This window comes from Taudactylus pleione, unplaced genomic scaffold (assembly GCF_031769625.1).
Source record: "Taudactylus pleione unplaced genomic scaffold, aTauple2 ptg000738l, whole genome shotgun sequence".
NCBI lineage: Eukaryota > Metazoa > Chordata > Amphibia > Anura > Myobatrachidae > Taudactylus > Taudactylus pleione.
Window position 1 is genome coordinate 1,512,149 of NW_028285140.1, and position 27,780 is coordinate 1,539,928.

At 48.7% G+C, this 27,780-nt stretch overlaps 1 protein-coding gene across 6 annotated transcripts in view; it reads right to left on the reverse strand.

Annotated features, from left to right (window-relative positions):
* CACNA2D4 (calcium voltage-gated channel auxiliary subunit alpha2delta 4) overlaps positions 1–27,780 on the reverse strand; it is a 512,905-nt gene that overhangs the window by 199,276 nt on the left and 285,849 nt on the right. For 5 of the 6 annotated variants that reach the window (XM_088457118.1, XM_088457115.1, XM_088457117.1 and 2 more), the window contains 6 exons: positions 15,037–15,098; positions 14,275–14,289; positions 11,754–11,798; positions 11,083–11,145; positions 3,118–3,188; positions 1,067–1,142 (listed from right to left, as the gene is read on the reverse strand). In XM_088457118.1, the coding sequence (XP_088313244.1) occupies positions 1,067–1,142; positions 3,118–3,188; positions 11,083–11,145; positions 11,754–11,798; positions 14,275–14,289; positions 15,037–15,098 (332 nt within the window). Of the gene's footprint in view, positions 1–1,066; positions 1,143–3,117; positions 3,189–11,071; positions 11,146–11,753; positions 11,799–14,274; positions 14,290–15,036; positions 15,099–27,780 lie in introns of those variants that run through there. The other variant, XM_088457119.1, reaches the window with a different exon arrangement.

Consider the following 27,780-nt stretch of genomic DNA (forward strand, 5'->3'; position numbering starts at 1 on the left):
CATCTTACTCTATCCTGCTTTGTATATTACATATGATGTACGGCCATCTTACTCTATCCTGCTTTCTATATTACATATGATGTACGGCCACCATCTTACTCTATCCTGCTTTGTATATTACATATGATGTACGGCCACTATCTTACTCTATCCTGCTCTGTATATTACATATAATGTACGGCCATCTTACTCTATCCTGCTTTGTATATTACATATGATGTACGGCCACCATCTTACTCTATCCTGCTTTGTATATTACATATGATGTACGGCCAACATCTTACTCTATCCTGCTTTGTATATTACATATGATGTACGGCCACCATCTTACTCTATCCTGCTCTGTATATTACATATGATGTACGGCCACCATCTTATTCTATCCTGCTTTGTATATTACATATGATGAACGGCCATCCATCTTGCTCTATCCTGCTTTGTATATTACACATAATGTACGGCCACCATCTTGCTCTATCCTGCTTTGCATATTACATATGATGTACGGCCACCATCTTACTCTATCCTGCTTTGTATATTATATATGACATACGCCCACCATCTTGCTCTATCCTGCTTTGTATATTACATATGATGTACGGCCACCGTCTTACTCTATCCTCCTTTGTATATTACGTATGACATACGCCCACCATCTTGATCTATCCTGCTTTGCATATTACATATGATGTACGGCCACCATCTTACTCTATCCTGCTTTGTATATTACATATGATGTACGGCCACCATCTTATTCTATCCTGCTTTGTATATTACATATGATGTACGGCCACCATCTTACTCTATACTGCTTTGTATATTATATATGATGTACGGCCACCATCTTACTCTATCCTGCTTTGCATATTACATATGATGTACGGCCACCATCTTACTCTATCCTGCTTTGTATATTACATATGATGTACGGCCACCATCTTACTCTATACTGCTTTGTATATTACATATGACATACAGCCACCATCTTACTCTATACTGCTTTGTATATTACATGTGAGGTATCACCGCTATCTCGCCCCACGGTATAACTGTACACAGATCTTACATTGAGCAGGTTGCGGCCTCCGCTATGATGGTGATAGGGCAGCTTACACATCGCCTGGTAATCATACAGCGTCACTCTGCATAAGACAGGAGGATATAACGTGGGTGAGAAGCCATTTATATCACTCCAGGAGAAAAATGAACTTGATTTTTGGGGTGATCAGAATCATTTTGGGGAGATGTAAGAGGAAAAATGCAGCATTGTACTAAAACGTTGATGCAGCTATAACTAAGGAACCTCCATAAAAGCAGTAAACAAACGCTATAAACTTGTAAAGCCACTTGTGCTACTGTAGTACCATGTAATGGACACTGGAGGCACTGTCTTTATGCAATGCAGCCCTGATGTTGTGAATTACTAGCTAGGATACCCGGAGTTGACCATGTTGAAGAATGGACCTTCAAGTGTACCAGCAGCTCTCATTATTTAGGCTGGGTACACACTGAACAGATACAGTATATCTGTTATATCAGATATATCCTTTAGAATGTAAGCTCTTACGAGCAGGGCCCTCTACCCTTTTGTGCTTCTCCTTACTTTACTTTCATCTACTTCTTAAGCTGCATACACACGTAAAGGTTATCTGTCAAACCAACCAACTAGTTGATTGGTTGGAATGAAAACCTGGTAGCGTATGGGAGTAAATGATGATCAGCAATTTGCTCCTAAATGCCAGAAAACAGATGAAAATGGCGTCAGACAAGTTTGTAAAATGTTTGATCTAAACAATTTGTTCAAACAACAGTTTTTGTCCATTTTCTGGCGTTTTGGAGCAAATTGCTGATTGTCATTTGCTTTCATACCTTACCGGATTTTCATTCCAACCAACCAACTAGTTGGTTGGTTTTACAGATAATCTTTACGTGTGTATGCAGCTTTACTCCCCAATAGGGCACCTAACACTTGGTTGCTTTGCTCTGTTGCTTATCTGGGTGTTATGGTCGCTAATGTAGCAATGTATATTATCCTTATCCTCATCCTGTACTGTATTGTACTGTAAGTCACTGGTCAACCTATTTGTTTATGTACTTTGAAAGGCGCTGCGGAACACTTGTGGCGCCATATAAATAAACGATAATAATAATCTGCAGATGATGGTCGTTCATACACACTGAATGACCATCATCTGTCTCTGGCCGCAGGTCCCGCTGGCCTGGGGGGCGTGTCTGGCCCCTCTCCGGGTAGCCTATGCCATATGTCTGTGAACGACGTCGTTCACAGACATATCGCTGGTACACACTGGCCGACGGGCACCCAATATTTTGATCGGCCAATATATTGGTCAGTATGTGCTCAGCATTACATTGCAGACGACCATTGGAGACCATGGCATATCAAAATGTGTTTGGAGGAAATGAGTAGCTGTCAGTGCAGGTGCTGTGTGACAGTTGGAGGAAATGAGTAACTGTCAGTGCAGGTGCAGTGTGACAGTTGGAGGAAATGAGTAACTGTCAGTGCAGGCGTAGTGTGACTGTTGGAGGAAATAAGTCGCTGTCAGTGCAGGCGCAGTGTGACAGTTGGAGGAAATGAGTAACTGTCAGTGCAGGTGCAGTGTGACAGTTGGAGGAAATGAGTAACTGTCAGTACAGGCACAGTGTGACAGTTGGAGGAAATTAGTAACTGTCAGTGCAGGTGCAGTGTGACAGTTGATCCTCTGACTCACTGCTCTTCCGTTGGAGCTCTGCCTGCCCCCCACTGGTACATATCAGCCTCTACATCCTGAGCAAACTTACTTAAACCAAAATTTCAAATCAGAGACTCGCTGGCCTACTTGGTGGGCACCATGTAGACCTCCATGGCCCTGACGAACTTCAAACATAGCCAAAAACCTAATCCAGAATAGGCAAATCACCTGACTGGGTCCTACTGAGTAATGTATCCCGGAGAGACGGAATCTGTCAGTGAAGCCTCGGGGGAGTGAGTCTGGAGCTGGTGATATGACTGTATATATAAGACAGGCCATGTGGACTCCTTTGTTATTTTCCATATCAGACCTCGGACGTCTCAGCTGACCACTGGATAACATACCGAGGTATAGAGATGACACTTACTGGCTGAAAATCTCCATCTGCAGGAGCTGGTACATCAAAGAGCCATCAACCTCTCCGAGGAATATTCCGGTCTGCAGGGGGGAGACAGTATTCTGTATGGTAAATACATTACAAATATAACTTCAAACAGAAATTAAAGGCAGAGGAAGGAGCCAGACATAAAAGTAGGCACGAGGAATGATAGGGACAGGGAGAAAGACAGACAGGTACAGAGGAGAGGAGGAATGAGAGACAGGTACAGAGGAGAGCAGGAATGAGAGACAGGTACAGAGGAGAGGAGGAATGAGAGACAGGTAGAGAGGAGAGGAGGAATGAGAGACAAATACAGAGGAGAGGAGGAATGAGAGACAGGTATAGAGGAGAGGAGGAATGAGAGACAGGTAGAGAGGAGAGGAGGAATGAGAGACAGGTAGAGAGGAGAGGAGGAATGAGAGACAGGTAGAGAGGAGAGGAGGAATGAGAGACAGGTAGAGAGGAGAGGAGGAATGAGAGACAAATACAGAGGAGAGGAGGAATGAGAGACAGGTATAGAGGAGAGGAGGAATGAGAGACAGGTACAGAGGAGAGGAGGAATGAGAGACAGGTACAGAGGAGTGGAGGAATGAGAGACAGTTACAGAGGAGCGGAGGAATGAGAGACAGGTACAGAAGAGAGGAGGAATGAGAGGCAGGTACAGAGGATCGGAGGAATGAGGGACAGGTACAGAAGAGAGGAGGAATGAGAGACAGGTACAGAGGAGAGGAGGAATGAGAGACAGGTACAGAGGAAAGGAGGAATGAGAGACAGGTACAGAGGAGAGGAGAATGAGAGACAGGTACAGAAGAGAGGAGGAATTAGAGACAGGTACAGAGGAGAGGAGGAATGAGAAACAGGTACAGAGGATCGGAGGAATGAGGGACAGGTACAGAAGAGAGGAGGAATGAGAGACAGGTACAGAGGAGAGGAGGAATGAGAGACAGGTACAGAGGAGAGGAGGAATGAGAGACAGTTACAGAAGAGCAGATGAATGAGAGACAGGTACAGAGGAGAGGAGGAATGAGAGACAGGTACAGAGGAGAGGAGGAATGAGGGACAGGTACAGAAGAGAGGAGGAATGAGATACAGGTACAGAGGAGAGGAGGAATGAGAGACAGGTACAGAGGAGAGGAGGAATGAGAGACAGGTACAGAGGAGAGGAGAATGAGAGACAGGTACAGAGGAGAGGAGGAATGAGAGACAGGTACAGAGGAGAGGAGGAATGAGAGATTTACAGAGGAGAGGAGGAATGAGAGACAGGTACAGAAGAGCGGAGGAATGAGAGACAGGTACAGAGGAGAGGAGAATGAGAGACAGGTACAGAGGAGAGGAGAAATGAGGGACAGGTACAGAGGAGAGGAGGAATGAGAGACAGGTACAAAGGAGAGGAAGAATGAGAGACAGGTACAGAGGAGCGGAGGAATGATAGACAGGTATAGAGGAGCGGAGGAATGAGAGACAGGTACAGAGGAAAGGAGGAATGAGAGACAGGTACAGAAGAGAGGAGGAATGAGAGACAGGTACAGAGGAGAGGAGAATGAGAGACAGGTACAGAAGAGAGGAGAAACAAGAGACAGGTACAGAAGAGAGGAGGAATGAGAGACAGGTACAGACGAGAGGAGGAATGAGAGACAGGCACAGAGGAGAGGAGGAATGAGAGACAGGCACAGAGGAGAGGAGGAATGAGAGACAGGTACAGAGGAGAGGAGGAATGAGAGGCAGGTACAGAGGATCGGAGGAATGAGGGACAGGTACAGAAGAGAGGAGGAATGAGATACAGGTACAGAGGAGAGGAGGAATGAGAGACAGGTACAGAAGAGAGGAGGAATGAGAGACAGGTACAGAGGAGAGGAGAATGAGAGACAGGTACAGAGGAGAGGAGGAATGAGAGACAGGTACAGAGGAGAGGAGAATGAGAGACAGGTACAGAAGAGAGGAGGAATGAGATGCAGGTACAGAGGAGAGGAGGAATGAGAGACAGGTACAGAAGAGAGGAGGAATGAGAGACAGGTAAAGAGGAGAGTAGAATGAGAGACAGGTACAGAGGAGAGGAGGAATGAGAGACAGGTACAGAGGAGAGGAGGAATGAGAGACAGGTACAGAGGAGAATGAGAGACAGGTACAGAAGAGAGGAGGAATGAGATACAGGTACAGAAGAGAGGAGGAATGAGAGACAGGTACAGAGGAGAGGAGAATGAGAGACAGGTACAGAGGAGAGGAGGAATGAGACACAGTTACAGAGGAGCGGAGGAATGAGAGACAGGTTCAGAGGTGAGGAGGGATGAGAGACAGGTACAGAGGATAGGAGGAATGAGAGACAGGTACAGAGAGGAGGAATGAGAGACAGGTACAGAATGGAGAGGAGGAATGAGAGACAGGTACAGAGGAGAGGAGGAATGAGAGACAGGTAGAGAGGAGAGGAGGAATGAGAGACAAGTTCAGAGGTGAGAGAGACAGGTACAGAAGAGAGGAGGAATGAGAGACAGGTACAGAGGAGAGGAGAATGAGAGACAGGTACAGAGGAGAGGAGGAATGAGAGACAGGTACAGAAGAGAGGAGGAATGAGAGACAGGTACAGAGGAGAGGAGAATGAGAGACAGGTACAGATGAGAGGAGGAATGAGAGACAGGTACAGAGGAGAGGAGAATGAGAGACAGGTACAGAGGAGAGGAGGAATGAGAGACAGGTACAGAAGAGAGGAGGAATGAGAGACAGGTACAGAGGAGAGGAGAATGAGAGACAGGTACAGATGAGAGGAGGAATGAGAGACAGGTACAGAGGAGAGGAGAATGAGAGACAGGTACAGATGAGAGGAGGAATGAGAGACAGGTACAGAGGAGAGTAGAATGAGAGACAGGTACAGAAGAGAGGAGGAATGAGAGACAGGTACAGAGGAGAGGAAAATGAGAGAAAGGTACAGAAGAGAGGAGGAATGAGATACAGGTACAGAGGAGAGGAGGAATGAGAGACAGGTACAGAGGAGCGGAGGAATGATAGACAGGTATAGAGGAGCGGAGGAATGAGAGACAGGTACAGAGGAAAGGAGGAATGAGAGACAGGTACAGAAGAGAGGAGGAATGAGAGACAGGTACAGAGGAGAGGAGAATGAGAGACAGGTACAGAAGAGAGGAGAAACAAGAGACAGGTACAGAAGAGAGGAGGAATGAGAGACAGGTACAGACGAGAGGAGGAATGAGAGACAGGCACAGAGGAGAGGAGGAATGAGAGACAGGCACAGAGGAGAGGAGGAATGAGAGACAGGTACAGAGGAGAGGAGGAATGAGAGGCAGGTACAGAGGATCGGAGGAATGAGGGACAGGTACAGAAGAGAGGAGGAATGAGATACAGGTACAGAGGAGAGGAGGAATGAGAGACAGGTACAGAAGAGAGGAGGAATGAGAGACAGGTACAGAGGAGAGGAGAATGAGAGACAGGTACAGAGGAGAGGAGGAATGAGAGACAGGTACAGAGGAGAGGAGAATGAGAGACAGGTACAGAAGAGAGGAGGAATGAGATGCAGGTACAGAGGAGAGGAGGAATGAGAGACAGGTACAGAAGAGAGGAGGAATGAGAGACAGGTAAAGAGGAGAGTAGAATGAGAGACAGGTACAGAGGAGAGGAGGAATGAGAGACAGGTACAGAGGAGAGGAGGAATGAGAGACAGGTACAGAGGAGAATGAGAGACAGGTACAGAAGAGAGGAGGAATGAGATACAGGTACAGAAGAGAGGAGGAATGAGAGACAGGTACAGAGGAGAGGAGAATGAGAGACAGGTACAGAGGAGAGGAGGAATGAGACACAGTTACAGAGGAGCGGAGGAATGAGAGACAGGTTCAGAGGTGAGGAGGGATGAGAGACAGGTACAGAGGATAGGAGGAATGAGAGACAGGTACAGAGAGGAGGAATGAGAGACAGGTACAGAATGGAGAGGAGGAATGAGAGACAGGTACAGAGGAGAGGAGGAATGAGAGACAGGTAGAGAGGAGAGGAGGAATGAGAGACAAGTTCAGAGGTGAGAGAGACAGGTACAGAAGAGAGGAGGAATGAGAGACAGGTACAGAGGAGAGGAGAATGAGAGACAGGTACAGAGGAGAGGAGGAATGAGAGACAGGTACAGAAGAGAGGAGGAATGAGAGACAGGTACAGAGGAGAGGAGAATGAGAGACAGGTACAGATGAGAGGAGGAATGAGAGACAGGTACAGAGGAGAGGAGAATGAGAGACAGGTACAGAGGAGAGGAGGAATGAGAGACAGGTACAGAAGAGAGGAGGAATGAGAGACAGGTACAGAGGAGAGGAGAATGAGAGACAGGTACAGATGAGAGGAGGAATGAGAGACAGGTACAGAGGAGAGGAGAATGAGAGACAGGTACAGATGAGAGGAGGAATGAGAGACAGGTACAGAGGAGAGTAGAATGAGAGACAGGTACAGAAGAGAGGAGGAATGAGAGACAGGTACAGAGGAGAGGAAAATGAGAGAAAGGTACAGAAGAGAGGAGGAATGAGATACAGGTACAGAGGAGAGGAGGAATGAGAGACAGGTACAGAGGAGAGGAGAATGAGAGACAGCTACAGAAGAGAGGAGGAATGAGATACAGGTACAGAAGAGAGGAGGAATGAGAGACAGGTACAGAGGAGAGGAGAATGAGAGACAGGTACAGAGGAGAGGAGGAATGAGAGACAGTTACAGAGGAGCGGAGGAATGAGAGACAGGTTCAGAGGTGAGGAGGGATGAGAGACAGGTACAGAGGAGAGGAGGAATGGGAGACAGGTACAGAGAGGAGGAATAAGAGACAGGTACAGAACGGAGAGGAGGAATGAGAGACAGGTTCAGAGGAGAGGAGGAATAAGAGACAGGTAGAGAGGAGAGGTGGAATGAGAGACAGGTTCAGAGGAGAGGAGCAAAGAGGGACAGGTAGAGAGGAGAGGAGAAATGAGAGACAGGTACAGAGGAGAGGAGGGATGAGAGACAGGTACAGAAGAGAGGAGGAATGAGAGACAGGTACAGAAGAGAGGAGGAATGAGAGACAGGTACAGAGGAGAAGAGGAATGAGGGACAGGTACAGAGGAGAGGAGAAATGAGAGACAGGTACAGAGGAGAGGAGGAATGAGAGACAGGTACAGAAGAGAGGAGGAATGAGAGACAGGTACAGAGGAGAGGAGGAATGAGAGACAGGTACAGAGGAGAGGAGGAATGAGAGACAGGTACAGAGGAGCGGAGGAATGAAGGACAGGAACAGAGGAGCGGAGGAATGAGAGACAGGTACAGAGGAGAGGAGGAATGAGAGACAGGTACAGAGGAGAGGAGGAATGAGAGACAGGTACAGAGGAGAGGAGGAATGAGAGACAGGTACAGAGGAGCGGAGGAATGAAGGACAGGAACAGAGGAGCGGAGGAATGAGAGACAGGTACAGAGGAGAGGAGGAATGAGAGACAGGTACAGAGGAGAGGAGGAATGAAGGACAGGAACAGAGGAGAGGAGGAATGAGAGACAGGTACAGAGGAGAGGAGGAATGAGAGACAGGTACAGAGGAGAGGAGGAATGAGAGACAGGTACAGAGGAGAGGAGGAATGAGAGACAGGTACAGATGAGAGGAGGAATGAGAGACAGGTACAGAGGAGAGGAGAAATGAAAGACAGATAAAAAGATACAAACACAACTGCAACATCCTTAATCCCATCCCTTAAGCCAATCACCACCTGCTCCAACTCCGACATCTTAAACCTATTCCATCCACCCAGCTTCTATAACCAATGCCTCGTCCATTCGCCAACATCCAGTCTCAACACCGTCCCACTCACCCACAATCCACACTTAGGGCTCCATTTTTCATTGAGTATAGTTGTCGATGGAATATTGCGTTTAGTATAACGGCATACCGCCATTATTTAACATTACCTGCCTGTCCGGCAAGGACCACTGGACACTCCCACCACTGCGGTGTCCTCTCCTGCGTTGTCGATAGCATAACACTGTCAGCGAAGGATCAATAGCAAATGCCAAGTGCAGCCGCCGTCTGCAAATGTGCAAATTTGCCGGCAATGGGAACCTTATTGCCAATACCATCTATAGATGTACGTGAGCCACAGTAAGTACAGCTTCCCATTATTTGGTAAATATCAAACACATATCTTCAAGCTGGTCACAATTAATGGTGTCATGAGCCTTCATGAATTTAATACAGGGGACACACTAGACGATATGTCGTCCGATATGGCTGATCGGGCTGACATATGGGAACATCGTCTGGCGTGCATGGACTATTGCGGGCTCCCGTGGGTCGTTCATCGCATCTTCTAATCGGCATGCAGTGCAGGCCAATCAGAAGATATCTTGAATGACACCATGCTCCTGGATGTGGCCACTGAACGATATATCGTGCGGTCGCACAATATATCGTTTAGTGTGTACGGCTGACCGACATATGGTTCTGTCGCGCGTGCCATCGGCCACGATCCAGGATAGTGTAGTGTGTACCCAGCTTGAGAGTGCTGTCATGAATAACCCCTTTATAGCAACGCACACTAGAGCAAAATGGGTTATGGCTCGTTGTTAAATAAAGCCCCTAGTCCCATACACTGACCTGCCACAGCGACCACCTACATACACCCAACCCAACCGCAACATCCTCAACCGAGGTCTTCTACCCAACTTCCTTACCCAGTTCCACTAACCCATACTCAACACCTAGAGGCCTATTTACTAAGCCTTGGATGGAGATAAAGTGAAGGGAGATAAAGTACCAGCCAATCAGCTCCTGTCACTTTACAGGCTGGGTTTGAAAAAAGACAGATAGGAGCTGATTGTTTGGGAGTTTGGACCTCATTCAGAGCCGCTCGCTAAGCTGCGCTCGCTTGCTAGGAGCGATTTTCGCCCGTCTGCACATGCGTCTAAGTCGCAGTGCGCGTGCGCAAGCTAGCGTCTGCGATGTACAATCGAGCGCTCGTAGTACACAGACAGGTCGCTACTTTGAGTGACAGATTGCGCCGTTTGTGAGTGGTAACAAGGGAAGGTGCTTGTGAACGGGGGAGTGGTTGTGCGAACGCAGGCGTGTCTGACCATCAGAACGGCGTTTAATGGGTGCGCATAATTAGCAAAGTAGCGTCATTGCACACGTGACTTGGTTGTTTTTTAGCATGAATTGCTCGCAGTGCTTGGGGTAGGTTAGGTCAACCCCAAGCGCTGCGAGCAGCTCCGATGGCCCCCGATGTTCACGATTAATCAGACTCTTCCCAGAGATGACGTGTGCTGCGAGTGACAGGTGGGAGGTTTTATAGTCCAGCGTACGCTAACTGCCGTCGCTCACTAAGACATAGAGGGCGTCCTTACAGCGCAAACAGCGAGCGCTTGATTTGCATACCCGACCCCTTCTTGCAAGCGAGCGATCGCATCTTGCAAGCGGCTCTGAATGAGGTCCTTTATCTCCATCCAAAGCTTAGTAAATAGGCCCCCTAGTCTTATACACCCAAATGTCTAATACCACTTAATTTCCTGCCATGCTCAACTCCTAATCAACACTTTGAAACACCCAGAGCTTAATCCCTTTACCCCATCTCCACACCCTCAGCCTAGTCCACAAGCCCATCTTCCATACTCAACACTGCCCCACTCATGCACACTCATTACCTAGAAGCACTCCCCCTTCAGCAACACCCAGATCCACACACTCAGTTCTACACCCAATACCTAATGCCACGTCACATGCAGGCCACTCACCCGCTTACCACATCCGAGGTCTAGTCCCCTCTATCTAACCTTAGTATAATGAAAGTTGTCCCCTCACCCAATTTCTTGACCCAATATCCCGTTCTCGCAGCAGCATCACTCAGCAACTAGACCCGCTCACCCAGCTACCACGTACAGCACCTAATCCCACTCCCCCTCCTGTCACACCCTCTCTCCGGCTACCCATATCCTGTACCCAGTCCCATGTACTCACCCACCACTCACCTGCTCATGGTCCCTGGACATCACGATGAACCCGTTGTTGTCAATGAGATAGCAGTTCAGCCTCTGGGACAGAAAGGCGCAAAGTCCTCATGTAACTCAGAGTGTAAACCCATAATGACATTGCACATCGATTGTCTGAGGCAGATAGCAAGGTGACTGTGATGGATGCTGGGAGCGGCCATATTGTGGGTGAAACCAACATCCATGAACACTAGGAGCAGGAGGCAGTCAGTGATTGGCTGCATTCTCCTGAATATTGGTTCTGACCACAAAATGGCTGCCTCCAGATTCTGCAGGTGACGGATAATACGTACAAGTAATATAGCAGCATCTGACCACTCACTTAGTAGATTCCCTCACAATATATTTGCCATGCTAGTAATACACAGTAAGTGGCATTTATATAACCGAGATTACATGAAAACTGCAAAAACAGCAACGGGAATCATGGGTAATCCACATTACTATAAAGACTTTTCGCAACAGCGCCAGTGCCTCCTGTCTACAGAAACATGTTACGCCATCTGTAACACACGTGACGCCTCTTTGCCCCTGTTCATTTACACATATATGGAAATCTATATATTGTAATTGGCAAAACATGTGTAGAAATGTCGCCCGGTATATGACGCATAATGACCCATGAACGCAGGATCCAATATGTACATTACCTCGTCCTCACAGCTCAATGGGCACAACCCATCCACATCACTGCACTGCGGGACAGACAGAGAGATTACATTATTATACATGCCGTATGTACATTATAAACATTAATTATACACGCTGCACAGGCCTGATTGAGAGATGGGCGCAAATGCCTTCGCAAGTGCGATTCTCTGCGCAGCAACTGTGCGAAAATATGCAAATGTCGCTGCCGTCTGGATTTGTATTGAGACGCCCAGTGTCGTCTTCGCAAATCCAAGTGATTCCGTAAAAAGACGCAGAATTGGTCATAGATCAACTGATTGTCGGAGTTCTGAGTAAACAAAATGTCGCACAGAATTGCAGCGGGAACTGAGACGAGACAACCATTTTGACTACATATGGGGTCGCAGGCAGACATGTGACCAAAAAACGGTCACGACGCTTGCGTTTGACAATATTTATGTGATAAGCTGTAGGTTTGGGCGCAAATCCTACATGCTAATTGCTTACAATGTTAATAGTAAAAAGTGGATTTATTATATGCAGTTAAGGTGAGAAGATCGCAGTATATTATCTAGCAATATACAGATAAAACAAATGATAATGTATGCATGCAGTATATACAGTATATATATATATATATATATATATATATAGTATTACATAAGACACAAGACTGAACCACACCGGGTAGAACATAACCCCAATGACTAATGAATTCCCAGCTGGTGTGTAATATGTGGAGAGCGCTGGTGATTATTTACCAGGCTGGGAACACTGGGTGTGATACAGAGGTGACGCTAATGCAGCCGCAACTGCGAATTTATGATGAGCTGCAATGGGAATGGGTTATGTAATGCCGGCTGTCGGGAAGCCTCCTGTCAGAATACCGACCCTTCCCACGTACAACAGACAGTAATGATTATCAGCCATACAATGTCATGTGATATATCACTCCTCTCCATGATGGAAAAATCACTTCAATCGGACTGGGAACATCGATGGTTGCTAACCATTGGCTTCCGATGTCCATCCCTAGCCTGACGGTAATGGATGGATTATACTTTGTGACTTACAGTATATCCTTTTGCTGACAGAGCTGCCATTATAAAGTTGCTGAAAGCAGCCCATACTGTACAATATACGCTGAGTTACTTATGTGCCTGAGGCATGGTGTCGCCCTAGTGTTGTGTCTATGGAGCAGAGCGGCGTCATATGCAAATACTGCTTCTTAGATACAGATCCGGGTCTGGTCCGCATACAGAGTGCCGCTGACCTCCGCCGTTACAGATAGAGGATACTGCCGCCGTACAGAAGAGGGGGCCGCTCACACGCTGCATGGTAATAATACATCTCATTAGCATGCGGTGCGTCCTGGCCCCGCCTCCCTTTCTGTAAAGCCGCCCATGCCCCAGAGAACTGCCATACCGCAGAGGGGAGGAGAGAGCGGAGACGTCTTAGTACAGAGATCATTCAGACCCTCTAGCTAGGATGTGTTCGCTCGTAGCTGCCAATGGCTCGCATTGTGCCCATGCGTATGCATCGTAGTGTGCAAACCAGTGCGAGAGATCGGGAAACGTACGCTCGCCGTACATGGACTGCCCTGTAAAATGAGTGACAGGAGAGGCCGTCTGTGGGTGGTTACAGGGGCTGGCCACTAGAAACGGGGGAGTGGAGGTGCGAACGCAGGTGTGCCCGAGCGTCTCAACGCCATTTCAGAGGCGTGCATAATTAACAGTCAGCGTCATAGTACATGTCACCTGGTTGAATTGTACAATGAAGTGCTCGCAGTGCTTGCGGTAGGGTATAGTCAACCACAAGCGCTGCGTTCGCTTCCGATGGTCCTCGATGTACCGATGGTTGCATACACTTCCTGGAGATGACGTGCGCAAGAGGGTGTCTTAAGACAGGCTGGTGGCGGGCGTGTCCATGCACAGGGCGCTCACATGCCAAGACATAGTGGGCGTGCATATGCCTTGCCGTGCGATCGCCTGCCTTGCCGTCACTTGGCCGAATTTGCATGCGCATCGGGCGAGCGTACGCATCTAGCGAGCGGGTCTGAATGAGCTCCAGAGGCCATAACAGCAGCAACGAAACAGCATAATAACAATAATAACACTTTATGCTGAATGTGTCATTTATCACTTTAACCGAACAGGGAGAACTGTAATACATGAGATCTGAAAGCCTTTTGTGTCATTATTGCTGCAACAATATGGCAGCGTTCAATGAGTAACTAATGCATGATTTCCTCCCTGTCAGCGTAAGGAAACAGGTTGTAACATTTAAATATCAGCTCAGTAACATCTGGAGAAATAGCATTAGCAGCAGATTCCTATATTTGCCCGTTATGCGATGTGTACCGTCGCCTGCGCGCAGCGGAGCGCAGACCAATATACAGGGGAACGCAGCCTATCTATATCCTGCAATGCAGCCAGTTACTAGCGAATGGAGGATCGGCCGCATTCCCATAAATATTGGTCCCGTGCCGGCCGGCGGTAATTACTGAGGGTCACACGGGAACAGGACAATTGGGGAACTTACATCAGTGTCGTTGGGCTGAAGAGGAAGATCAGGAACAGACAGAAAACATTACAGTTAGTGCAGACAGATAAATGATTTACAGGAAATCCCCCCCCCATGCAAATATTTACTAAATACCCCTCATTATATACCATGTAACCCCCAAAGTGTGTTCATTAATTCCAAGTACCCCCCAACAATGTATAACTATAGACCAAGCACCCCCCTATATACTGTATGTATATATAATATAAAAGTTCCCATACGCTGACATAATAGGGAATAGCTGACAAAGGCATCAGATTATTGTGGCAGCGGCTACATTTATGTGGGTACATGGTTTATTTAATCAAACTTTCGCCCTCATGTGCTGAACTTGCAGGGTGACGCCCCTCATACGCCTCCCCAAGTGCAGGGGGACACAGCTGCTAGATGCCGGCACCCCTAAGTACTGACATGAGTTGGGCCCTTGGTTAGTGTGGTCATTCGCATCCTGACATTGTACACGCAGCTGTAAATCTGTATCTGAATCACTTGTTACTGCAGCCATGAGTTTCAATGATACATGTAACTGCCAAATGACCCCAAATTATTACATTAAAGCTATTGATTACATTTCGTGCATTGATCAGCCACAGTGAAGATGCTGGGATCAGTAGTTCGGCAACTAACTGTGAATCCATGGGACAGAGCGTTGGTGGGCCTTTCAGATCTTCCAGACTCCAAAATATAGGATGTATTTTACCAGTTATAACAACGTCCCCTAATGAGGGGGTCCCTTACCTGCCGTGTCACCCGCCAGAAAATGTCCCGCAGCAGAGACAGTTTCATCTGAACCCCAATAGCTGGAAGGACAAGAGAGAAATACTCAACGTTACTAACCGGGTAGCAGCGATAACCAATCTAAATATACACATCTAAAGGTGACGGTCCTGTCATTAATGGCGCATAATCCGTGTGACCTGTCCTTAATGGTGCATTATCTGTGTGTCCTGTCACTAATGGTGCATTATCTGTGTGTCCTGTCACTAATGGTGCATTATCTTTGTGTCCTGTCACTAATGGTGCATTATCCGTGTGTCCTGTCACTAATGGTGCATTATCTGTGTGTCCTGTCACTAATGGTGCATTATCTGTGTGTCCTGTCACTAATGGTGCATTATCTTTGTGTCCTGTCACTAATGGTGCATTATCCGTGTGTCCTGTCACTAATGGTGCATTATCTGTGTGTCCTGTCATTAATGGCGCATAATCCGTGTGACCTGTCCTTAATGGTGCATTATCTGTGTGTCCTGTCACTAATGGTGCATTATCTGTGTGTCCTGTCACTAATGGTGCATTATCTTTGTGTCCTGTCACTAATGGTGCATTATCCGTGTGTCCTGTCACTAATGGTGCATTATCTGTGTGTCCTGTCACTAATGGTGCATTATCTGTGTGTCCTGTCATTAATGGTGCATTATCTGTGTGTCATGTCACTAATGGTGCATTATCTGTGTGTCCTGTCACTAATAGTGCACTAATGGTGCATTATCCGTGTGTCCTGTCACTAATGGTGCATTATCTGTGTGTCCTGTCACTAATGGTGCACTAATGGTGCATTATCCATGTGTCCTGTCACTAATGGTGCATTATCCGTGTGTCCTGTCACTAATACAGCATTATCTGTGTGTCCTGTCACTAATGGTGCATTATCCGTGTGTCCTGTCACTAATGGTGCATTATCCGTGTGTCATGTCACTAATGGTGCATTATCTGTGTGAACTGACACTAATGGTTCATTATCCGTGTTACCTGTCACTAATGGTGCAGTATCCGTGTGACCTGTCACTAATGGTGCATTATTCATGTGATCTGTCACTAATGGTGCATTATCTGTGTGTCCTGTCACTAATAGTGCATTATCTGTGTTATCTGTCACTAATGGTGCATTATCCGTGTGACCTGTCACTAATGGTGCATTATCCGTGTGCCCTGTCACTAATGGTGCATTATCTGTGTGATCTGTCACTAATGGTGCATTATCCGTGTGACCTGTCACTAATGGTGCATTATCCGTGTGATCTGTCACTAATGGTGCATTATCCGTGTGTCCTGTCACTAATACAGCATTATCTGTGTGTCCTGTCACTAATGGTACATTATCTGTGTGTCCTGTCACTAATGGTGCATTATCCGTGTGTCCTGTCACTAATGGTGCATTATCCGTGTGTCCTGTCACTAATGGTACATTATCCGTGTGTCCTGTCACTAATGGTGCATTATCCGTGTGTCCTGTCACTAATGGTGCATTATCCGTGACCTGTCACTAATGGTTCAATATCTGTGTGATCTGTCACTAATGGTGCATTATCTGTGTGACCTGTCACTAATGGTTCAATATCTGTGTGATCTGTCACTAATGGTGCATTATCTGTGTGACCTGTCACTAATGGTTCAATATCTGTGTGATCTGTCACTAATGGTGCATTATCTGTGTGATCTGTCACTAATGGTGCATTATCTGTGTGATCTGTCACTAATGGTGCATTATCCGTGTGATCTGTCACTAATGGTGCATTATCTGTGTGACCTGTCACTAATGGTTCAATATCTGTGTGATCTGTCACTAATGGTGCATTATCCGTGTGATCTGTCACTAATGGTGCATTATCTGTGTGATCTGTCACTAATGGTGCATTATCCGTGTGTCCTGTCACTAATGAGAAATAACATAAGTTTCATAGAGAAGATGCAGACGGATAACCTGTAATACTATTACTAATAATTCTGTAGACGCCACCACAGGTACTCTCATGACTGTGAGATGCACCCTTCAGGACGATACTTATGATCTGTACGTTATTGCTTGTGTTGCACATTTATCTGTTATTCTATACATGCTGTTCCGTGCTGTTACCCACGTGTTACATGTAACGGGGGCATCTCCAGCAGGAACGCGGCTACTTACTGCCTGTTTCCATGTTTCCTGCCATGATAATATAATGTGCATTATGACATGAACACGTAATAACACCCCGGGGCAGAGACAGACAGGCTGCCATGGATGATATCATACATAATTATGCGCTGATTATGATAATACACCCAACATGGCGGCACAAAGTATTTATGTCATTGCTTCAGTCTGTCAGTAACGATGAACCCTTGACATAGCGCACTGGCTGCAAGGGGCAATGTTTTATGTTGGTTCTAAGGTTCTTATACTGGTTCCAATTTTTTTTGCCAATGACTTGAAGCGTTTATTAATTTATGTAAAATGCAGAAGTGTCCAGATCTCAGAGAACAACCTGCGGGCGTCCACACATGTATCTGCAGTATACAGTATATAGATGCATTCAGCGTACATATGGCAGCAATTACCAGCGCGGCAATGCTCCCATACGGCGCAGTCACAGGATTCATGTTTGGGAAGCAACATATTCAAAGATCCTTATGCTGGGTACACACTGGCAGATCAATTTCTCGACCAATATATCGGGTGCCCGTCGGTCAGTGTGTACCAGCGACGTGTCTGTGAGCGACGTCATTCACAGACATATGGGGTCAGCTCTGCTGCACAGCCGATGGCAGAGATATATCTGTATCTACAGAACGTAAGGGGAGATGTAATAAAGCTTGGAGAGAGATAAAGTACCAACCAATCAGCTCCTACCTGCCATTTTTAAAACACTGTAAAGTAAAAGCTAGGAGCTGCTTGGTTGGTACTTTGTCTCCATCCAAGCTGTGATAAATCTCCCCTTTAGAACCGGTAGTCGCTGGATGAAATTCCATCTCGACACAGGATCCAGGTGCGAGAGCCGCCTCAGTATTTGTTACCGAGAGCTAATAACACTAATCAGCACTAATTCTCCCAATTTATTTAACACTCTAATCAAATTTCCTCCTCGCCTCGTCTACAAGTGTCTCCGTACGTTCTATCCCCAGAACGCAGAATAAACCCGGAGACAGTACTACGCAGACGTGGCCAAATAATGGGCCGGCAGCTGGAATATATACCAGGAACTCTCTGAGAAGGGGATAAATCATTAGGTGATGCTAATCTAAGAATAACCCCATCTCTGTCTCTCTCTCCTCTCTGACACTTCTCCTCCCCGTCACCTCTCCTCAAAGTCACCTCTCCTCCCTGTCACCTCTCCTTCCTGTCACCTCTCCTCCCTGTCACCTCTCCTTCCTGTCACCTCTCCTTCCCACCCTCCTCTCTCCTCCCTGTCACCTCTCCTCCCTGTCACCTCTCCTTCCCACCCTCCTCTCTCCTCCCTGTCACCTCCTTCCTGTCGCCTCTCCACCCTGTCACCTCTCCTTCCTGTCACCTCTCCTCCCTGTCACCTGTCCTTCCCACCCTCCTCTCTCCTCCCTGTCACCTCTCCTCCCTGTCGCCTCTCCTCCCTGTCACCTCTCCTTCCTGTCACCTCTCCTCCCTGTCACCTCTCCTCCCTGTCGCCTCTCCTCCCTGTCACCTCTCCTCCGTCACCTCTCCTTCCCACCCTCCTCTCTCCTCCCTGTCACCTCTCCTCCCTGTCGCCTCTCCTCCCTGTCACCTCTCCTTCCTGTCACCTCTCCTCCCTGTCACCTCTCCTCCCTGTCACTTCTCCACCCTGTCACCTCTCCTCACAGTCACCTCTCCTCCCTGTCACCTCTCCTCCGTCACCTCTCCTTCCCACCCTCCTCTCTCCTCCCTGTCACCTCTCCTTCCCACCCTCCTCTCTCCTCCCTGTCACCTCTCCTTCCCACCCTCCTCTCTCCTCCCTGTCACCTCTCCTTCTCACCCTCCTCTCTCCTCCCTGTCACCTCTCCTTCCCACCCTCCTCTCTCCTCCCTGTCACCTCTCCTTCTCACCCTCCTCTCTCCTCCCTGTCACCTCTCCTTCCTGTCCTCTCTCCTCCCTGTCACCTCTCCTTCCTGTCCTCTCTCCTCCCTGTCACCTCTCCTTCCTGTCACCTCTCCTCCCTGTCACCTCTCCTCCCTGTCACCTCTCCTTCCCACCCATCTCTCTCCTCCCTGTCACATCTCCTCCCTGTCGCCTCTCCTCCATGTCACCTCTCCTTCCCGCCCATCTCTCTCCTCCCTGTCACCTCTCCTTCCCGCCCTCCTCTCCTCGCTGTCACCTCTCCTCCCTGTCACCTCTCCTCGCTGTCATCTCTCCTTCCCGCCCATCTCTCTCCTTCCTGTCACCTCTCCTTCCCACCCTCCTCTCTCCTCCCTGTCACCTCTCCTTCCCACCCTCCTCTCTCCTCCCTGTCATCTCTCCTTCCCGCCCATCTCTCTCCTCCCTGTCACCTCTCCTTCCCACCCTCCTCTCTCCTCCCTGTCACCTCTCCTTCCCACCCTCCTCTCTCCTTCCTGTCACCTCTCCTTCCCACCCTCCTCTCTCCTCCCTGTCACCTCTCCTCCCTGTCACCTCTCCTTCCTGTCACCTCTCCTTCCCACCCTGCTCTCTCCTCACTGTCACCTCTCCTTCCCACCCTCCTCTCTCCTCCCTGTCACCTCTCCTTCCCACCCTCCTCTCTCCTCCCTGTCACCTCTCCTCCCTGTCACCTCTCCTTCCTGTCACCTCTCCTTCCCACCCTCCTCTCTCCTCACTGTCACCTCTCCTTCCCACCCTCCTCTCTCCTCACTGCCACCTCTCCTTCCCGCCCAGCTCTCTCCTCCCTGTCACCTCTCTCCCATAAAACGCTGTTTGCACGCCTGCGTTCGGATCTCCACTCCCCCATTCACAAGCACCTTCCCCTGTTACCACCCACAAACGCCTCATCCTGTCACTCAAACTAACGACCTGGCTGTGTTCAAGGAGAGAGCAATTTCTGATCGTAATAGCTAGTTTGCGCACGCGCATTGCGAATTTTACGCATGCGCAGTTTAGGGAACATCGGTGACATATGACCGAGCGGCCGCAACGACCGACTCTGAATGAAGTCCTGTGTTCCTTTGTGACAATCAGGGACACTGACCACCCCAATACCCCCCCACGTGGGCTGTAGTAGCTGATGACTGGGCAGCAGGTGATCAGTTTCAGGACCCTGGACAGCTCCTTATAGGCAACTCCAGCGTCCTCCTTGCAGCATTTGTGCGGTTGTGTTACCTCATTTATACACAGCGCACTCAGGCGGTGACTCAGAGATTTACGCTAATGCAATCGCAGCTGCATTCTCTTACAGATCGCAGTTGCTAAAATATGCCAATGCCTTCCAAAGCACAGACCAGCTCAGGGACGCCCCCTGCTGCCTTCTCATATCCATCTAACGACGCGTACAACAGCGTAATCATCGACGCAGATCGGGCAGCCACGCATCGTATCTGGCTAGTCTGACCGGCCGCAAACACCGCAGATCTCCTGACACGCAGAGAGCTCACATGCTGCAAAGGACTTTGCAGTGGCTAATTTATGCACGCCCATGAAACGGCGAATAAACGGTAAGACACGCCTGCGTTTGCCTAGCCTTCGCCCCTCCCGTTACCTCCCCCAAACGCTGACTACCTGTCACTCACTTTGCAAATAGATCCGTCGTGCGGGTGTAATTACACACAATGGCAAACAATTGCTCAACCAAAGTAATAATCGGCATTGCGCACATCTCTACATCAAGCCCCCAGCTTAGCTACATTTCCGAATTAACCGTAAGACATTGGGGACGTCTCCATTACATGCGGCCATCTTGTGTGCTTGAAGCGTAATATTTTAATACCGTGCAAAGCGCGCCAGGTATGAGAAAATGTAAATTGCGCCCCATCATTGCGTCCATCATGGAACCAGAACTAATGCAGAGTTGCTGTTATAATGAGGAGCGGATATGGCTGCGCTTCTGTTCCGCACCACCACGGAGCACAATTAAATCACGCCGTCTCCCCACTTCCACTGGTCTTATCCACAAATTAAGTAAAAAAGTAGCCGCTCCGATAAAACACCTACCGCGCACTTTAACAGCATGGAACGCCCTAAAACTGCCCCGCTCCTCCCAATGTGGGCGCAAACTTCTGCCCAACAACTCACACTGCCATCTTGTTTCACCAACCTATGCACACCTGAGGAAATGTAAGTGCACCTGTACATAGCAACCCTAATGAGGATTCTGCGCCCCACCTCAGACGCGCTGCACTTGGTAAAGGAGGCCGCGCTGCGCAGATGTGACAGCCATAGTCATTGTACTAGTTGTGCTGATAGATGGTGGCTACTAACGCGCCCTGTCATAGTTATTTGCTGGTTCCGCACTGTAGGCTTCCATGTGGGTGGCTGGCACCATTGTGCTCGCAGATGGGTAATCAGGGCTGGTGACGGTAATTACAGAGGGGTGACAGCAGCAAGACAATAATATCCAATACACACTCCGAAGACAGCAGCAAACAAAAGAGTCACAGACAAACACAGGGATAGGGAAGACAGGGGGAATGAGAGAGAGGCAACCGGGGAGAACAGCACATTAACCAGCAAGACACTGGCACAAGGGAGACACAGAAATGAGGGGAGAGAGATAGAGATAGTTATAGGCGGTCAGAGACAGCGAGAGGAGACAGAGACAGCGACGGGACAGAGACAGTGAGGGGGGACAGAGGCAGCGAAAGGGGACAGAGAAAGCAGGCATGCTTAAAAGGTCAAAGCGGGCGTTTTATGGGTGTGCATAATTAATACAGCAGCGTCATCGACCACGTCAGTGGGGTGTTTTATAGTCAGAACTGCTCGCAAATTAGCGGTAGGAAAAACCAACCACAAGAATAGCGAGCAGTTCATACGCCGTTCGATGTACTCGATTAATCTAATAAATAGCGGACATGACGTATGGTGCGAGCGGCCAGGGGGCGTAGTTTTCAAAATTACGACCACATGTTTTGTTCGCTCGTTCAGACATGGAGGCGTGAACAGACCGCAAAGAGCGAACGGTTCATTTGAATAGCCACCCCTTTTTTCTGAACGAGCGAGCGCAAATAGCGTCCGGCTCTGAAACAGGGCCAGAGACAGCAAGGGGACAGAGGCAGCGAGGAGATCACAGAGTGAGAGGACCAGAGACAGCGAGAGGGGACAGAGACAGCGAGGAGATCACAGAGTGAGAGGATTAGAGACAGCGAGGAGATCACAGAGTGAGAGGATCAGAGACAGCGAGACGGAACAGAGACAGCGAGGAGATCACAGAGTGAGAGGATCAGAGACAGCGAGAGAGGACAGAGACAGCGAGGAGATCATCACAGAGTAAGAGGATCAGAGACAGCGAGAGGGGACAGAGACAGCGAGGAGATCACAGAGTGAGAGGATCAGAGACAGCGAGAGAGGACAGAGACAGCGAGGAGATCACAGAGTGAGAGGGGAACAGAGACAGCAAGAGGGGGCAGAGGCAGCGAGGAGATCACAGAGTGAGAGGATCAGAGACAGCAAAGAGATCACAGAGTGAGAGGGGAACAGAGACAGCGAGAGGGGACAGAGGCAGCGAGGAGATCACAGAGTGAGAGGATTAGAGACAGCGAGAGGGGACAGAGACAGCGAGGAGATCACAGAGTGAGCGGGGAACAGAGACAGCGAGGAGATCACAGAGTGAGAGGGGAACAGAGACAGCGAGGAGATCACAGAGAGAGGACAGTGAGAGGGGAACACAGCCAGTGAGAGGGGAACAGAGACAATGAGAGAGGAACAGAGACAATGAGAGGGGAACACAGACAATGAGAGGGGAACACAGCCAGTGAGAGGGGATCAGAGACAATGAGAGGGGAACACAGCCAGTGAGAGGGGATCAGAGATAATGAGAGGGGTACACAGCCAGTGAGAGGGGATCAGAGATAATGAGAGGGGAACACAGACAATGAGAGGGGAACACAGCCAGTGAGAGGGGATCAGAGACAATGAGAGGGGAACACAGCCAGTGAGAGGGGATCAGAGATAATGAGAGGGGAACACAGCCAGTGAGAGGGGATCAGAGATAATGAGAGGGGAATACAGCCAGTGAGAGGGGATCAGAGATAATGAGAGGGGAACACAGCCAGTGAGAGGGGATCAGAGATAATGAGAGGGGAACACAGACAATGAGAGGGGAACACAGCCAGTGAGAGGGGATCAGAGATAATGAGAGGGGAACACAGACAATGAGAGGGGAACACAGCCAGTGAGAGGGGATCAGAGATAATGAGAGGGGAACACAGCCAGTGAGAGGGGATCAGAGATAATGAGAGGGGAACACAGACAATGAGAGGGGAACACAGCCAGTGAGAGGGGATCAGAGATAATGAGAGGGGAACACAGACAATGAGAGGGGAACAGAGATAATGAGAGGGGAACAGAGATAATGAGAGGGGAACACAGCCAGTGAGAGGGGAACACAGCCAGTGAGAGGGGAATAGAGACAATGAGAGGGGAACACAGCCAGTGAGAGGGGAACACAGCCAGTGAGAGGGGAACACAGCCAGTGAGAGGGGAATAGAGACAATGAGAGGGGAACACAGCCAGTGAGAGGGGAACACAGCCAGTGAGAGGGGAACACAGCCAGTGAGAGGGGATCACAGCCAGTGAGAGGGGAATAGAGATAATGAGAGGGGAACACAGCAAGTGAGAGGGGATCACAGACAATGAGAGGGGAACACAGCCAGTGAGAGGGGATCAGAGATAATGAGAGGGGAACACAGCCAGTGAGAGGGGATCAGAGATAATGAGAGGGGAACACAGCCAGTGAGAGGGGATCAGAGATAATGAGAGGGGAACACAGCCAGTGAGAGGGGATCAGAGATAATGAGAGGGGAACACAGCCAGTGAGAGGGGAACAGAGATAATGAGAGGGGAACACAGCCAGTGAGAGGGGATCAGAGATAATGAGAGAACACAGCCAGTGAGAGGGGATCAGAGATAATGAGAGGGGAACACAGCCAGTGAGAGGGGAACAGAGATAATGAGAGAACACAGCCAGTGAGAGGGGATAAGAGATAATGAGAGAACACAGCCAGTGAGAGGGGATCAGAGATAATGAGAGAACACAGCCAGTGAGAGTGGAACAGAGATAATGAGAGGGGAACACAGCCAGTGAGAGGGGAACAGAGACAATGAGAGGGGAACACAGCCAGTGAGAGGGGAACACAGCCAGTGAGAGGGGAACAGAGACAATGAGAGTGGAACAGAGATAATGAGAGGGGAACAGAGATAATGAGAGGGGAACACAGCCAGTGAGAGAGGAACGGAGACAATGAGAGGAGAACACAGCCAGTGAGAGGGGATCAGAGATAATGAGAGGGGAACACAGCCAGTGAGAGGGGATCAGAGATAATGAGAGGGGAACACAGCCAGTGAGAGGGGATCAGAGATAATGAGAGAACACAGCCAGTGAGAGGGGATCAGAGATAATGAGAGGGGAACACAGCCAGTGAGAGGGGAACAGAGATAATGAGAGAACACAGCCAGTGAGAGGGGAACAGAGATAATGAGAGAACACAGCCAGTGAGAGGGGATCAGAGATAATGAGAGAACACAGCCAGTGAGAGGGGATCAGAGATAATGAGAGAACACAGCCAGTGAGAGTGGAACAGAGATAATGAGAGGGGAACACAGCCAGTGAGAGGGGAACAGAGACAATGAGAGGGGAACACAGCCAGTGAGAGGGGAACACAGCCAGTGAGAGGGGAACAGAGACAATGAGAGTGGAACAGAGATAATGAGAGGGGAACAGAGATAATGAGAGGGGAACACAGCCAGTGAGAGAGGAACGGAGACAATGAGAGGAGAACACAGCCAGTGAGAGGGGAACAGAGATAATGAGAGAGGAACAGAGATAATGAGAGAAGAACACAGCCAGTGAGAGGGTAACACCGAAAGTGAGAGGGTGACAGGGACAATGAGAGAGGAACAGAGATAATGAGAGGAGAACACAGCCAGTGAGAGGGGAACACAGCCAGTGAGAGGGGAACACAGCCAGTGAGAGTGGAACAGAGATAATGAGAGGGGAACACAGCCAGTGAGAGGGGAACACAGCCAGTGAGAGTGGAACAGAGATAATGAGAGGGGAACACAGCCAGTGAGAGGGGAACAGAAATAATGAGAGGGGAACACAGCCAGTGAGAGGGGAACAGAGATAATGAGAGGGGAACACAGCCAGTGAGAGGGGATCAGAGATAATGAGAGGAGAACACAGCCAGTGAGAGGGGAACACAGCCAGTGAGAGGGGATCAGAGATAATGAGAGGGGAACACAGCCAGTGAGAGGGGAACAGAGATAATGAGAGAACACAGCCAGTGAGAGGGGATCAGAGATAATGAGAGAACACAGCCAGTGAGAGTGGAACAGAGATAATGAGAGGGGAACACAGCCAGTGAGAGGGGAACAGAGACAATGAGAGGGGAACACAGCCAGTGAGAGGGGAACACAGCCAGTGAGAGGGGAACACAGCCAGTGAGAGGGGAACAGAGACAATGAGAGTGGAACAGAGATAATGAGAGGGGAACAGAGATAATGAGAGGGGAACACAGCCAGTGAGAGAGGAACGGAGACAATGAGAGGAGAACACAGCCAGTGAGAGGGGAACAGAGACAATGAGAGGGGAACACAGCCAGTGAGAGGGGAACACAGCCAGTGAGAGGGGAACAGAGACAATGAGAGTGGAACAGAGATAATGAGAGGGGAACAGAGATAATGAGAGGGGAACACAGCCAGTGAGAGAGGAACGGAGACAATGAGAGGAGAACACAGCCAGTGAGAGGGGAACAGAGATAATGAGAGAGGAACAGAGATAATGAGAGAAGAACACAGCCAGTGAGAGGGGAACACCGAAAGTGAGAGGGTGACAGGGACAATGAGAGAGGAACAGAGATAATGAGAGGAGAACACAGCCAGTGAGAGGGGAACACAGCCAGTGAGAGGGGAACACAGCCAGTGAGAGTGGAACAGAGATAATGAGAGGGGAACACAGCCAGTGAGAGGGGAACAGAAATAATGAGAGGGGAACACAGCCAGTGAGAGGGGAACAGAAATAATGAGAGGGGAACACAGCCAGTGAGAGGGGAACAGAGATAATGAGAGGGGAACACAGCCAGTGAGAGGGGATCAGAGATAATGAGAGGAGAACACAGCCAGTGAGAGGGGAACACAGACAGTGAGAGGGGAACAGGGACAATGAGAGAGGAACAGAGATAATGAGAGAAGAACACAGCCAGTGAGAGGGGAACACCGAAAGTGAGAGGGTGACAGGGACAATGAGAGAGGAACAGAGATAATGAGAGGAGAACACAGCCAGTGAGAGTGGAACAGAGATAATGAGAGGGGAACACAGCCAGTGAGAGGGGAACAGAGACAATGAGAGGGGAACAGAGACAATGAGAGGAGAACACAGCCAGTGAGAGGGGATCAGAGATAATGAGAGGGGAACACAGACAATGAGAGGGGAACACAGCCAGTGAGAGAGGAACAGAGATAATGAGAGAGGAACATGGAAATCCCTTGGCTAACATGCGTCTGCCAGTAAGATTTTCCCTAAAGAGCCCTTCACTCCTCTATGGAACAACTCAAAGCTTCCCCCCGTGAGCATCTCCACTGCACGGTTATACTTAATTGGTCTGTAACAAACCAATTAGGCCAAAATCATCACCAGACCTGCAACAAAGGTGTTCTTAAATTACATTTTGACCTTCATTACATTCCACCTGCACAAGTCCTACGTGACCCACTGTTGTGTGACAATCTCAAGCACATGAAATTATGATATCAGTACCAAGGGGCCTATTTATCAAACAACGGAGATGGCAAATCTTCTATTATCCATCCACTGCCATAACTGCATAAAAACATAAGTAATTTATTTATTTATTAACAGTTTCCTATATAGCGCAGCATATTCCGTTGCGCTTTACAATTGAAAACATTAATAGAACAAAACTGGGTAATAACAGATATATAGGTAGGAGGGCCCTGCTCGCAAGCTTACAATCTACAGGGAAATAGGCATTGATACACAAGGATAGGTGCTATGTATATTGCATCGTGGTCCGGCCAGAATGCAGAGTTTCTTGGTGGGCTGCATGATCCAGTCACACAGGAATGTCGGCCAAATGTCAGGAGTATGTGAAAGAAAGACAATGTGTGAGGTTATGTGTGGACTGTGAGAGGGATGTAATTAGATATGGAAGCTATGAAGGTTAAGTGGGCTGTTCTGGAATCTGATAGGCTTGCCTGAAGAGGTGAGTTTTCAGGGAACGCTTGAAGGATTGGAGACTAGTGGAAAGTCTTATTGTGCGTGGTAAGGCATTCCATAGAGTGGGTGCAGTCCGAAAAAAGTCCTGTAACCATGAATGGGAGCAAGTAATGCGTGGGCATGAGAGACGCAGATCTTGTGCTGAGCGGAGAGGTCGGGTTAGGAGATATTTTGAGATGAGTGAAGAGATGTATGTTGGTGTGGTTTGGTTAATAGCCTTATATGTAAGTAAAAGTATTTTGTATTGAATACGGTAGAAAACCGGCAACCAATGGAGGGACTGGCAGAGCGGGGCAGCAGACGATGAACATTTGGCGAAGAAGATCAGCCTCACAGCTGCATTCATAATGGATTGTAATGGCGAGAGCCTGTTTTTGGG